We start from the raw sequence: 14,812 nt of genomic DNA, 5'->3' as shown, positions 1-14,812 counted from the left end.
AGAACCTAATTTGGACAACTTTAAAGGTGATTTTTTTTATTTTTTTGCATCCTCAGATTTCTGATTTCAAATAGATGTATCTCAGCCAAATATTGTCCTATCCTAACAAACCATACATCAATAAAAAGCTTATTTATTGAGCTTTCATATGATGTATAGATCTCAGTTTTGTCAAATTTAACCTTATGACTGGTTTTGTGGTCCAGGGTCACATATATCCTGAATATATGTATAGTTTCTACAAAAACATAAAGCAGGACAACCGTTTTCTAAAGTGATCAATAATCAGAAATGTTTCTTGAGCAACAAATCTGCATATTAGACTGATTTCTGATCTCACTGAAGACTGGAGTAATGATGCTGAAAATTCAGCTTTACATCACAGGAATTAATTACATTTGAAAACTGTTCTTTTTAACTGTAATAATACACAATTTTCCTTTATTTATGGTATTTTTAGTGCATTTTGTGGTATTATGGTGGCCAAACATTTCTGAGGTGGTACTTGGTTTAAAGAGTTTGAGAACCTCTGATGTAGAGGATCGTGAGAATTGTACTGCAGTGGTTTTGTTGAGAAAAAAAAAAAACTAGTTCTCTAGGACTAGGACTCAAAAGTAGGTTTTTAACATAATCAAGAAACTTTAATTTAATTTAATTTAATGGTCAAGGGGCCAAATCTTCTCTCTTTTATATTGTGACCTATATTGTGATTGAGTTCTTGCATACGTTTTCCATGTTTGGCAAAAATATATCTTTCCATTCAAGAGTTACAGGCATTTTAGTAAAAGTGTCTCTGCCTCTTACAAACATTTTGACGTATAGTCACGACAGGGAGTCGGATTTTTTTTTTTTTTTTGATAATTATTGATATTCAATCTCTACAGAATCATTCTGCACTGGTTTATTTCTAAACAGGTAAAAAAAACTAGGACTAGTTCCCAAAAGTAGGATTTTCAAAAAATCTGAAAAACCCAAAATAATGGAATCCGATTTGTTTGACCGTTTTATCTGTCATGAGCCAAGGATTCCAGCAATATAAGGCAACAATATAAAACACTTAAGGCACTAGACTGTGACTTACGGTTTAGGAGTTATGAGCAATTTCATACTTTTGATCACTGTAGCACACCCAGCAGGCCAATAGGGGCGAGCCTTTTTGACGTTGTAGACCATGTTTCCAAGTTTCAAGTCTCTACGTCTTACGGTTTGATCTGCCTGATCAGTTTTAGGGGAGAATGCTGATTTTTGAACATTTTAACAATTACAATAGGCTTTCAGCACTATTCACTTGAACCCCTAATAAAATTAAATAAATAAGAGAATTAAGTATGAAGCCTACCACTATTTACCACTATGCTTACAGCTATTTTATGTCTTCTTCTTTGTAAATATCCAGTACAAGGAAGTATAGCTCATGCTGTTGCTTCACAATTACAATTCTATGATGTTATCAATAATGATGCTTGCCGCTAATAATGTAGTCATGGGCTTTAAGGGTTACTCCACCCCAAAATGAAAATTTTGTCATTGATCACTTACCCCCATGTCGTTCCAAATCCATAAAAGCTTCGTTCATCTTTGGAACACAAATTAAGTTATTTCTGATGCATTCTGAAAGCCCTCCAATAGACAGCAATATAATTAAAACGATAAACAACCAGAAACATAGCAAGGAGATGGGTAAAATAATTAATGTGACATCAAGATACGTAATATTACGAAGCTATGAGAATACTTTTTGTACGCAAAAAAGCAAAAATAACGACTTTATTCAACAATTCATTTCCTAGCCACCCTAGCGCCATTTTGGAGTGTATGCACTGAACACAAACAGCGTAAGCTGTTTTGTCTCAGCTGTGCCATGCGGATACGTTTTCCACTTTTATTTACGCTTTGATTTGAACGAAAACAACATATCCAACCTATACGCTGTTTGCGTTCAGTGGACACTATCCAAAATGGTGCTAGGGTGACACAAAGAAATCGAATTGTTGAATAACTTTTTTTTTTTCTTAGCATACAAAAAGTATTCTCGTAGCTTCTAGGGTTGGGAGAAAAAATGTATTCACTGTGGAAGAAAAATTCATTTTACTTATCATATGTGCTTATGAAACGTGTAAGTTTCTGCTTTATCTAAACCTGCCCTGAAGATGACATGAGGTAAAGGTATCAGGGCCCCAAAACATAAAGGTTTGAGTCTTGGGAGTATGATATAGTAAAATGTGTTTCTCTGTTTCCTTACTATGTGTGGAAAATGACTGGCTGTTAGGAGATGTAACCTTGAAGACTAGGGAAGAGATATAAAAGTGGAGGAAACCCTCCCTTCTTTGTCACACTCTGCAGCAACCGGTGTTTCTGTATGACTGTCGGACCTTTCTTGCAAGAAATAAACCTTTAAAAAAGACCCTAAGAGTGAATTTGTCTCTCTTGTGCGATGAGAGTCGTTGGATTTTTGCCACGACATCACCTATCGCAATTCTTTTTGAAACTATTTATAAATCGATTGGTTTACATCAGAATCGATTTTTAGACCTAAGAGGTGGTAGGGAGAAGTAACCGCTTTTATTATTATTATTATTATTAGATCGGCGTATGACATCAAAGTACTGCGAGAGCGATTTGAAAGTATGCAGAGCCATCTGCTCTCTCAGGGCTCCAGATTTTTTGCAACCATTTTTTCTACCGGTGGGACTATTTTTTGTGAGCGGTCTGCGTTGTTCAACTGATAAGCGCTGCCACTTCTGTTGCATATGAGAAACATCCATTGACATAAGAAATGAAAGCGAAACTAGAAAGTTTATCAACTCGGACTGCAAAGCAAACAAACTTGTCCGAGCTCAAAAGAGCTTTCCTCGGCAGCGAAGTTGATTTTGCGACACTGTTACTGCACAGTGCGGTGAGATCCAGTAAGAAGTGTTTGAACTCGCAACACAATGAAACAGTTGCTGTAAGATTCAATGAGAATAATTCAAATTCTGCCCAGAATTCTCTGTTATAAACAGCACTGACTTACGTCAGAAAACCAGAAGTATTAGTGCTAACTATAACCATGGTGTTGTGGTAGAAATAATAATACATTATTCAATCATTTCAGGGTTTGTACAACCTTTGAGAGAGAAATTCAAGCACCTTTTAAATGACTTTCCAGCATTTAACACAACTATTTCCCGCACTTTAAAGCTCTAAAATGATCTAATTTGAATGTTATTTTTAATGGGACGACCAAGATAAACTTTGCGGTAAACAAAGTAAAATATGTTTGGCCGGGAAAACATGAATTAACATGACTAAAACGGTTTGCAAATTAACACAGCACTTTATTTTATTTCAGAAAGTATTTTTTCTACTCATGTTGTTGAACATTTTAATAGCAATATCGAATCACACAAAAAAAAAAAAAAAAAAAAAACAATACATAACGTATCGGCACCCAAGTATCATGATAGTATTGAATCAGGAGGTAGGTGTATCGTCCCATCCCTAGCAGCTTCGTTAAATTACGGTTGAACCCCTGTTGTCACATAGACTATTTTACCCACCTCCTTGCTATGTTTCTAGACGTTGATCGTGTTAATTACATTGCCGTCTATGGGAGGGCCAGAGAGCTGTCAGAATGCATCAAAAATATCATAATTTGTGTTCAGAAGATGAATGCTTTTACGGGTTTGGAACAACATGGGGGTAAGTGATTAATGACAATATTTTCATTTTAGGGTAGAGTAACCCTTTAAAGAGCTGACGGGATGAACTCACCTGGAAAGCCAAAGCCAGGATACTTCTGGCTGCAGGAACATCTCCCGCCAACCATTTAGACTTTGCACCCATTAGCCATAACACCTCAGCCTTAGGACAGTGAGCCACGGCCCTCTGCAACAAAGCCTCCAACGATTCTCTAAAGAGAGAGATAGATCAAAATATACACAATGTCAATAACTGTGGAACATAATCAAAGGATTACATTATACACTAGTGTCTAAATGTATGAAGGCATCTCTAAAGGACACTAGTTTCAGAAAGGCTTCAATAATGCCAAGTCTAATGATCTAGAACGAATTTAAGTGGGCAATCTCAAATAGGCTGTGTTGTCTTCCTGCCCTCATAAATTTCCTAAATGTTCAGACAGAGCCAATGAACGCTGATTTAAATTCAGTTCAGCTGTGTCTAGGCAGTCAGTGAATATTTCTCACCGTGTACCGTGGTTCTTCTCAAAGTAAGCGGCTCTCAACCAGACGCTCTTCTTGCTGGGGAAGACCTGAAGCGCATGAGCGTAGATGGCCCGCGCACACTCCAGAGCTCCATGAGCCACACACTACAACAAAAACACAACCAATCAGAATCAGATATCATGGAAATAGGGCACATTAGTGCCTTCCCACTTTTTTCAGTGGCATTGGTTTAGGAAATGTTACCCATTAATATTTTTCATAATTTTGTCTAAGCTTTATACGCTATGAACCAAACCAACCAGCTATAAGGTGAATAACAATACAAACTTTGATTTGAAGCAAAAAATATTAGAAAAATCAGACAAAAACACAAAGGTACAGGACTGTTTACTTAACGGCTTTCATGAGGTCAAAAACTACACTCCCATGAACCATTTTGAGAGACATAATCAAATAAAAAAACAAACAAAGGAGAAATAAAAAAACGATTGATTTAAAGTGTCATGAAAGCCCCTTTTTGAGCACTGGTTGTTCACACCTTAGATTTGAAAAAGACTCAAGAAATTGTCTGGTAAAGCTGTGGAAAAGTAGGTGTGAAGAGGGTGGGAAGAGGGGAGAAAACCAATAAAACACAGACCTACAACACACATATTATACAGACAAATGAATATTAAAATATGAGCAAAGAAAGAAAGAAAAAAAACAACAACAATAAAGATACAGGCCACCTTGATATATTTTAAAAATATAATAATGATAATGAACTCTTAAGAAATCTTATCTTTAGAGACTAAGAACTATCATAAACAAACCAAATGTTTTGATAAACGCATTGTTACTTTTTGTTTACTATTCTTGAATTTTTCATCTATATCCTTGTTTGCATTTCGTGTCATTGCGTTCATGTTCAGACGTGCCGCTAATCAGGAAAAGTAAAGGAAGGTTTTTTTTGCTTTTTTATTGAAAAGATTGAAATGGCTCCAAAAAAAATGAAAAATAACCACTTTTTCCTTAATAATAAAAATAATGAGTGCTATTATAGTTTTCACTGATATGCAACCTGTACACATGTGTTAATCCAAAAATGTGTTTAGGGTTTCATGACACTTTAAGGTTAAATGTTAATTATATTTATAGAAATGCATATATATTATATATTAGAAGAGGCAGTTTTTTTGTGCAATTTTGTTCTCTTTTTGTGAAATTTTCTGTATAGAATCATGAGTAATGTAGTTTTCACCACAAATTCAGATGTTAGACATGATTTTTTAAAAGAAATAATTTGAAATTATATAAATAAACAGCTTTAACAAAAACAGACACCATTAATTAACAACCTTGTCGCTCACAGTACATCTGTCTTTAAAGGTTTATAAATTATTGCTGAAAAAATGTATGTAGTTTTTACTTCTAGAAAGCTGACTGTTGCACTCTATCCATCTGTGTAATATACTACTGTTATAATAGATACAAGACATTAAAGGAATAGTTCATCCAAAAATGAAAACTGTCATCACCATTTACTCATCCAAGTTGTTCCAACCTGTATGAGTTTCTTTCTTCTGCTGAACACAAAGAGATGATATAATGAAGAATGTTAAGCAGCAAGCACTTGCTTTGTTTAACAGAAGACATTCAGACATTTTCATTTTTGAGTGAACTATCCCTTTAAATCTTCTAATACGTTGTGTTATTATCATAAACAAATGCTCAAAAATGTCTGTAATAAACAAACATGTGGTGTTGAATGAAAACAGAATGTGGGCGCGTAAAGGTGAGAGAATGTTTACACTATCTGCGTCCTCCATCCATGTGTGTTTGCAGTCCTCCTCTTCAATGCCAATCCCGATCACAGCTCTGATCACAGCCTGACATGTGGCCACGCTGCCAGCCTTGTCACACTCCTCTGCATCCTGAGACAGACATCAGGTTTAAACAAACACATCCTGATTAAAAAAAAAATAAAATCTCTCATATCACACAGGGCTCGACAATAAGGACTGCCCGATGGCCCGGGGCCAGCGTGCGAGACGTTCGGGACAGTAGACAGGTTCCTTGTCACTAAAGTTTAATTTGCCTGCGACTGTTTGTCAAATTCGTGCAATTGCAGTCTTAGAATTGAGAAACAGCTTGTGTTTAAAAGCCTTTAAATGCTACCTTCTCTGTGATGTCGTGAACACCATATTGCTTTTCGGTTCCTCTTATCTGATTGGATGTTGTAAGCACTGTTTTTTTCCGTAACCTGGTAACAACCAGTACAGCGAAGAGACGGCAACATGGCGGCAACATCAAATTATGAAGCTAAAAAGAAAACGTTTGTTTCTAACTCGCATTTGCGACTAAAAATGACTACGTGTACCATGTGCGACTGACCCCATCAGCATATTTGTGCTTGCGCTCAGTGGAGCTTCAAAGGTTTCTATGCGTTTTTGCAACGTTGAGTAATGTATCTCATATATTTAATACAAGAAGTTATTATTAAGTGACTTACATTGTCTGACTATAACACTATGCCTGATTTTGCTCTGTTTCGTCATCAAAAGTAGTCTGAAACAAGTCACAGCTGAGCCGCTGCGCATCTCCATTCAAACACAGCGGTGTTTCGTTTATGAATGAACGTGCGTTTTTAAACGAATCTAGTAAAATGATTCAATTTCCCATTCATTAAGAGTCACTTTGCTTTATTCCCGAATGAACCATCCGTTCGAACGAATCAAATGAATAGTATGATTCAATAATTAAATCAGTCTCTTGCCGCCACCTTGCCGGCAGATCTCTGTATTCAAAATTGTATAACATGAATTTATGAATTTGATTGCACTCATGGCACCTCTAATTAAACATAGGAAAAGGTAAAAACAAAGGTAAAAAAAATTCATGGACGACCACCGTAAAAACAAAACTTTTAACATAAATTCTGCTTAATAACACTCTATTTACTAATATTGTTTAATTTTCTTATTTGCAACAACATTCCTTTAATAGGAGTCCTCCATTTATGTAGGCTATAGTTAACTGCTGATCTGGGACCATCGACCTGGACATACTGTTGTGCATAAATGTAGTTACATCACAATTATAATTTTTTGTAAATTGTATTCAAGGAAATATACAGTTATATTTGGCTTTTGACACATTATTTAAAATGTGGCTAAGAAATAACTATTAACTTTCTTTTTTTTTTTTGGTTGGGCCAGTGAAAATTTTGGCAGGGCAAGTAAAAATCTGAACCACTGGCCCGATCGGCCCAGTAGAAAAAATCCTTAGCGTTGAACCCTGTCTCATATTTGCTCTCATTTCTGGCAATGCAGCTTAACTAAGAAATCTAACCATGTCTAGACTAAAATTTATCTTTGCATATATTGCTTTTTTTTTTTTACCAAACATCCTCTGCTAAAACAGTGCCCTCCACTAATATTGGCACTCTTGGTAAATAAGAGCAAAGGTGAAAATAAACCTGCATTGTTTATCCTTTAGATCTTTTATTAAAAAAATTCACAAAATTCTAACCTTTCCTTTAAGTAAAACGATGGAAACTGAGGGGGCAATCTCATTATGAAATAAATGTTTTTCTCTATTCACTTTGGCCACTATTATTGGCACCCCTAAAAAAAATTGTCTAAGTAAAATATCTCTAAAGTATATTCCCATTAATATTACAATTGTTTTAGCACACCAGGGTGGCTAGGAGTATAAAATTGTCCAGCCATGACTTTCTTTTCCACAGGATTATAAATATGAGGAACACAAAAGCCAAATTCCCTTAATCATCCATCACAAGAAGTAAAACCAAAGAATGTAGTTCTGATGTGCGGAACAAGTTTGTTGAGCTTCACAAAATAGAAAAGTGGCTATAAGAAAAGAGCTAAAGCATTAAAAATCACCATTCCCACCATCAGGGCAATAATTAAGAAGTTCTAATCAACTAAAAATGTTACAAATCTGCCTAAAAGAGGATGTGTGTCTATATCATCCAAATGCACGATAAGGAGGAGAGTTTGAGTGTCTAAAGACTCTCCAGGGATCACAGCTGGAGAATCGCAGAGAATTGACGAGTCTTGGGGTCAGAAAGCCTAAAATAAAATGATCAAACAGCCCCTACATCACCACATGTTGTTCCAGAGGGTTTCAAGAAAAATCCTCCTGGCTCACCCCAAAACAAACTCCAGCATATTCACTTGTCAGACATGATTGTAACTTCAAACAGGACTGGCTTCTATGGTCAGATGAAACTAAAAACGAGCTTTTTAACCCTCCAGATGGTTTTGGTGCAGACAGGGATAAAAAAGTACCCCATGCCCACGGTTAAAAATACTGCTGGGTCTTTAATGTGTTGGACCTATTTTTATGCCGGAGGTCCTGGACATTTTGTTTATATACATGGGTTGATGGATTCGATCAAACACCAGCAGATAAAAATTCAAAACCTGACTGCCTCTGTTAGAAATCTTCTAATGGGCCATGGTTGTATCTTCCAGCAGGACGATGATCCAAAACAAACATCAAAATCAACACAAAAATTGTGTCACTGAGCACAGAATGAAGCTTCCACCATGGCCGTCCCAGTTCCCTGACCTGAACCCCGTATAGAAACTGAAGAGAAGAAGCACCAACATGAAGCTGGGAAGAGAGAGATTCTGGAGAATCTAGAGAGATTCTGTTTGAAGGAATGGCCTCTGATCTCTTGTCAGGTGTTCTCCAAACTCATTAGACATTGTTGGAGAAAACTCAGAACTGCTATCTTGGGAAAAGGACGTTGCAATAATTGGGTGCCAATAACAGTGGCCAACGTGAACTAGAGAAAAACATTTATTTCATAGTGAGATTTCCTTCCCAGGTTCTATTGTTTTACTTCAATAACAGGTTAGGATTTTGTGAATTTTTCGAATAAAATATCAAATGGATAAACAATGCAGATTTATTTTCACAGTCACCTTTGCTCTTATTTACCAAGGGTGCCAATATTAGTGGAGGGCACTGTAACTCTAATTAAAAAAAAAGATTTGCCACCATTTGAGCAATCTGAGCTGTTAAGCGTAATATATAGCATGTTAGACCTGAATCCACTGTTCGCGGTTTATCTCCACGCCGTTGGCCCTCAGGGAGGTGATGGCTCTGTCGATGATCTTCTCTACCATCTGTGTGTTGCCGTTGGCCTCCTCCAGCTTGGCAGCTGTGATCCAGATATGCCGGTCAGTGGGAATGTTTTCACGGGCTTTGTTTAGAACACGACGGGCATTCTCATAGGTTTCTAATCGGGCCAGAGCCAGCCAGAGCTATGGAAGACAAGGACAACACTGTTAGACCGGTCTGATTTATGGCCTGTAAAGAGGTTTATGGGTTCTGGCCGATTAAGACTGTTTGTGTGTACCTCAACACTGGTAGGACAGCACTCGACCGCTCTGCTCAACATGATCCTTGCGTCCTCTGGCTCCTCCAGCTCAACAGCTATCTTCCACAAACGCACTGACTTCGACACATTCTCCAGAGCTGTGGAGACATGTAGATATTGGAAAAAATGGCAGCATATAGGTAGATGGATTATTTAATGATTAAGGGGAGACACTGCAGGCACTGCAGCTTTTTCATGCAACTGTCAAGTTTGTTTTTTTAGACTAGTGGAAAGAAAACACCCAAAAGACACTGTTCTTTTATAGCACTATATCTATTTGTGCCAATAGATTTCAATTACAATACATATTTTTAAAGGCTGTTTTCTCAAAAGGAGCTTTTTCTCCTACACTGAGCCATACTTTTCACTTCAGTAGAACTTACACACACCAATGTTTAACTTTTTATTTCTGTCTATATTCTGAAGGTTTTTACAGAGGGATTTGTTAATATATAATTTGCTTGATTTTTTTATACATTTTCTTCCCCAAAATTGGTAAAAAAAAATATTGTTTTCTGTCTGTTCTGTTTTTTTTCTGAATTATGGAGTGACAATATGAGATACCCAAAATCCCCTCTTTAAAAAGATTTAACTCTAATATGTCAAAAAAAAATTTAACAAGAATTTTGAAACTGACTTTATCCAGTGTTTAGATTCTTGTACTACAAATGTATGCATATTAGCGCATATTTCATTAAATAATACCTCATTTGCATATTAAAACATAACATTTTAGAAAACTTGTAATACAAAAAAAAAACACATTGCTTATAAGCTTCTGTGAAATGTGCATTTCTAAGAGACAAAGGGCCATATTTGCTAACAGCCTGCCCCAGCGCAAATCGTCTTATGGTGTTAAAATAGTCCTATCAGGATTTAATAAAGACATGCAGTGTGTCCTTGTCATTTCAGCGCTAATTCTTCAGTTATTTTTGCACCTGACCTTATTGAATATGCATTTGTAAGAGTTTCCCCTTCAGACACAATATTTATGAGAAGAGAGTTGAGTATTACAATAAATCATCAACATGATTTACTAACATTTGCACTCGTCAAATTACTAGTATTTGTGCCATTATTTAAATTCTTTTTTTTTTTAAAGCATGTCTTAAAGCAGGCAGTAATTGCGCTGCTGTTGGTAGATTGCGTTGGTCATTAAGGTGTTCTTTAATGTGCACATTGACAGTAAATCACACAGAATTTTTCCCTCCTATTTTCCCCCACTCTGGCCCAAAAAGGTAATAATATTAATATTGCAACTTGCACTATAAACTGTGCTAAAGATACACAAAGTCAAGCTAAACATACTTGTTTCATGATTTGAAACTATCACTCATTAGAACACTCAGAAACTAAAACCTTTTTTATATTAAGATATTTATTTTGTTCAGGAAAAATGAATAGGAATTCAAGAACATAAAGTGTCATGTTCTGACTATAAAGAGCAGTTTAAAACCACAATTAACGATCTGGTTTCTACAACTTTGACTTAGGAGCAAAAATCTGCCTTTAAACTTAGTTAAAATAAATAAAAAGATTTTAAATTATGACAATTATCAATATCAACTGAATTATAATGATTTTTTTGGTCATATCGCCCAGTCCAGTTGTATAAAAAGATAAACCTCAAATTTCAGCCTTAAGGGATTAGTTTACTTCCAAAAAACAAATTCACAGATAATTTACTCACCGCTTTGCCATCCAAGATGTTAATGTCTTTCTTTCTTCAGTGGTAAAGAAATAGTTTCTTGAGGAAAACATTTCAGGAATTATTTCCATATAGTGGACTTCAATGGTGGTAAACGCAGCTTCAAAAGGCTCTAAACAATTCCAGCTGAGAAAGAAGGGTCTTATCTAGAGAAACGATCAGTCATTTTTTAAACAAATTGACAGTTTTTATACTTTTTAACCTCAAATGCTTGTCTTGCCTCGTCTCTTCATTGAGCATGCATGGTCTGTGTAATCCGGGTCAATACAGTTAGGGTATGTCGAAAAACTCCCATCTTGTTTTCTTCTTCAACTTCACAATCGCCCAACATCGCTCCTTTACCTTTTTTTGTTTTTTGAAGTTGGGGAAGAAAACGAGATGGGGAGTTTTTCGACATACCGGAAAAAAACTGTTCAGGCAGACAAGACAAGCATTTGAGAATAGAAAGTACATAAATAGTGAATTTGTTCGTTTAGAGCCCTTTGAAGTTGCATTTAAACTGCATTTTGGAAGTTCAAACTCGAGGGCACCATAGAAGTCCACTATATGGAGAGAAATCCTAAAATGTTTTCCTCAAGAAACATAATTTCTTATCGACTTAAGAAAGAAAGACATGAATATCTTGAATGACAAGGGGTTGAGTAAATTATCTGTAAATTTTTGTTCTAAAAGTGAACTACTCCTTTAATAAAAAATTATGCATGTTATATATATTTTTGGTCTGAACAACAACAGCAATAAAAAATGCATGTAGGCTTAAAGGATTACTCCACTTCTAAAATATAAATTTCCTCATAATTCAATGTTATCCAAGATGTTCAGGCATTACTTCAGTTGCAAAGAAATTAAGGTTTTTGAGGACTACATTACAGGATTTCTCCATATAGTCAACTTCTTTGTTTCCCAACTTCCAAATTGCAGTTTCAGTACAGCTTCAAAGGGCTCTACAAGGTCCCACTTTACATTAGGTGGCCTTAGCAACTATGTACTTACATTGAAATTAATAATTTGGTACAGTGTACTTATTGTGTACATACATGTTTTTACATTGTTAAAAACCTATATGTAATTACATTTGTAATTAATTTCTGTAATTACCACTGTTGAACCATCCCTTACACCCTAACCCACCCTGAAACCTACTCATACCACCAAACCTGCCCCTAACCTTACCCATATCCCACCTTAATAGAAGCAAAAGTGTTTTGCAATGCAATATGACCACATTAAGTACATTGTACTTTAAGTACATAATAATTAAGGCCACCTAATATAAAGTGTGACCCTCTACAAGATCCCAGTTGAGGAATATGGGTCTTATCTAGCAAAACGGAAAAAAAAAAAGAAAAAAAAAAAGGCAAACCAGCTCTGCGATGTGCATGTGATTAAATACAGTTAGGGTAGGTCAAAAACTTCCATCTTATTTTATTTCAACTTCAAAATCATCCTATGTTGCTGCAGAAGTATCGACTGAGTGTTTACAAAGTAAATGTGCAAGGAGGGTCAAACACCCTTTACAAAAAAGGTAAAACAGCAATGCAGGATAAAGTTGGAGGAGAAAATGAGATGGGAGTTTTTCAACATACCCTTACTGTCTTGAACCGGAGTGCACAAAGTATGCATGCGCATCGCAGAGCTAGACAAGATGAGCATTTGTGGTTAAAAAGCGTATAAATGTAATTTTTAAGAAAATTACTGATTGTTTTGCTAGATAAAACCCCTATTCCTCATCTGGGATCATGTAGAGCCCTTTGAAGCTACATAGAATTTGCAGTTTGGACTTTCATCCCATTGATCCCCATTAAAGTCCACTATATGGAGAAAAATCCATCCTGGAATGTTTTCCTTTAAAAAAAAAAAGAATTTCTTTGCAACCGAAGAAAGAAAGACATGAATTTCAAAGTTTCAATGTACTGTCATTATAAAAGAACTTCATTATTGTTTATTTAATAAATAAGTTCTTGATGAACCAAAATGAAAAATAACTTGCATATCATTTCTGCACAGGAGAGACTTGGTGTTGTTTCCAAACAATAGGAAATATGTTGGTATGGGCACCTGCTATCAGCCAAAAATATCAGCAAAAATCCAATAACATGCATTCCTATCTGTGCTTATAAAGACTACTATTAGGCATCATATGGCTAAAAGATGAAAGCAAAATTTCATAGAAACTCAGTTCCCTTCAGACATACATTCACTCCTCAGATTCACACGAATCACATGAATGGCTGATTTCAATGGGCAAACACTCAAACTTTCTCCAGAAAATGAAAAAAAAAAAAAACACTGCTGTACAAATACTTCATACAAACCCCACCATTAATAATAATCAAACTCGTACTAAAATGGCACAGTGCACCAGACGTTTAACAGCAATTTAATTATTTCCCTTAAAGCACATTATTTTATAGAGTTAACAAGCTAATCAAGGTAGAGACATTGATAAAGTAGAACCGCCAACCTTTTTAAAGAGATACTTTATTACAAGGGGGAGATTCAGGACATTTTAACAAGCTGAGACTGATATAGTATTCATACATAACTAACAATTCATCCGTCTCTGTCACACAGGTATGCAGGCAGAAAAAAAAGCAGGTGACAGTGGAAAGAGAAACCTAAAGAGGAATGGAGGATGAGAGGCAGATAGACAAAGACACAGACAGTCACTGACCTTTCCTGAGCACTCGTTTCTTGGCCCTGATGTCCGTCTCTAGCTCCGCGGCTCTGATGTAAATGCGCACAGACTGAGGGAGATGACGCACCGCTTGGGCAACCACTGCCTTTGCCGTGTCTCCAGGCTGGAGCCGGGCGGCTTCCAGCCAAACATCCTCACTCTGAATAGACAAAACACAGCACGGATTATTCACACAAAGACTGACTCTATGAAGATAATACAAAAATAAACACTATATTATTAAAGCACAATTTACTCAGCACAGATAACATCTTCAGCAGAGCTAAGTAGACAAAACACTAAATCAACAGTCAATGAGGCAGTTTGGTGAATCCTTTGACTGACTCAAAAAGAACTGCTTCATTTTTCAACTTGCAAATAAGTCTCGACTAGGGGTGTGCAATATGACGATTTTTGATCGTGGACTATTAAAATGTTTCCTCGATCTGCTTTCGAAAAAATATCATAGTCTCGTGCTAAAGTGTCTCCGTCTTAAAGGAGTAGTTCACTTTAGGGCTATCGATTATTTTGGTAATGATTAATCGTCAGAATAATTGACAGATTACTCGAAGTAATCAGAGAATTATAATATTTTAGTTTGTAATAAAATAGACCAAAGTTAACAACAGCCTTTAAAATTACTTAAGTACATATATAATAGCAATGAGGCAACAATAATTAGTTCAAATAAAGTCGCACAGGCAAGTAGTCATGGTTTTATTGAACAAAACTGTTCAAATACATAATGTATTATAAACAGTAAAGCTAATGTACATTATGCATTATAACAAATGCCTGCAGAGGGCGCAAATGGCCTGACGACTTTTTTTAAAATTGGTTTAATATGTGGAATGTGCCACTTCCGGTAT

The 14,812-nt window shown here is 35.9% G+C and overlaps 1 protein-coding gene across 1 annotated transcript in view; it reads right to left on the bottom strand.

Moving 5' to 3' along the window:
• prpf6 (PRP6 pre-mRNA processing factor 6 homolog (S. cerevisiae)) overlaps positions 1 to 14,812 on the bottom strand; it is a 36,321-nt gene that overhangs the window by 8,142 nt on the left and 13,367 nt on the right. Inside the window, exons 9-14 of the mRNA XM_073823192.1 lie at positions 13,941 to 14,103; positions 9,538 to 9,656; positions 9,224 to 9,442; positions 5,957 to 6,079; positions 4,188 to 4,309; positions 3,754 to 3,892 (exon numbers count right to left, since the gene is read on the bottom strand). Coding sequence (XP_073679293.1) covers positions 3,754 to 3,892; positions 4,188 to 4,309; positions 5,957 to 6,079; positions 9,224 to 9,442; positions 9,538 to 9,656; positions 13,941 to 14,103 — 885 coding nt within the window. The remainder of the gene's footprint in view (positions 1 to 3,753; positions 3,893 to 4,187; positions 4,310 to 5,956; positions 6,080 to 9,223; positions 9,443 to 9,537; positions 9,657 to 13,940; positions 14,104 to 14,812) is intronic.

The sequence above is a fragment of the Garra rufa genome, chromosome 18 (assembly GCF_049309525.1).
Source record: "Garra rufa chromosome 18, GarRuf1.0, whole genome shotgun sequence".
Taxonomy (NCBI): Eukaryota; Metazoa; Chordata; class Actinopteri; order Cypriniformes; family Cyprinidae; genus Garra; species Garra rufa.
Note: the sequence above shows the minus strand (reverse complement) of the source record. Positions and strands in the feature narration are given on the sequence as shown.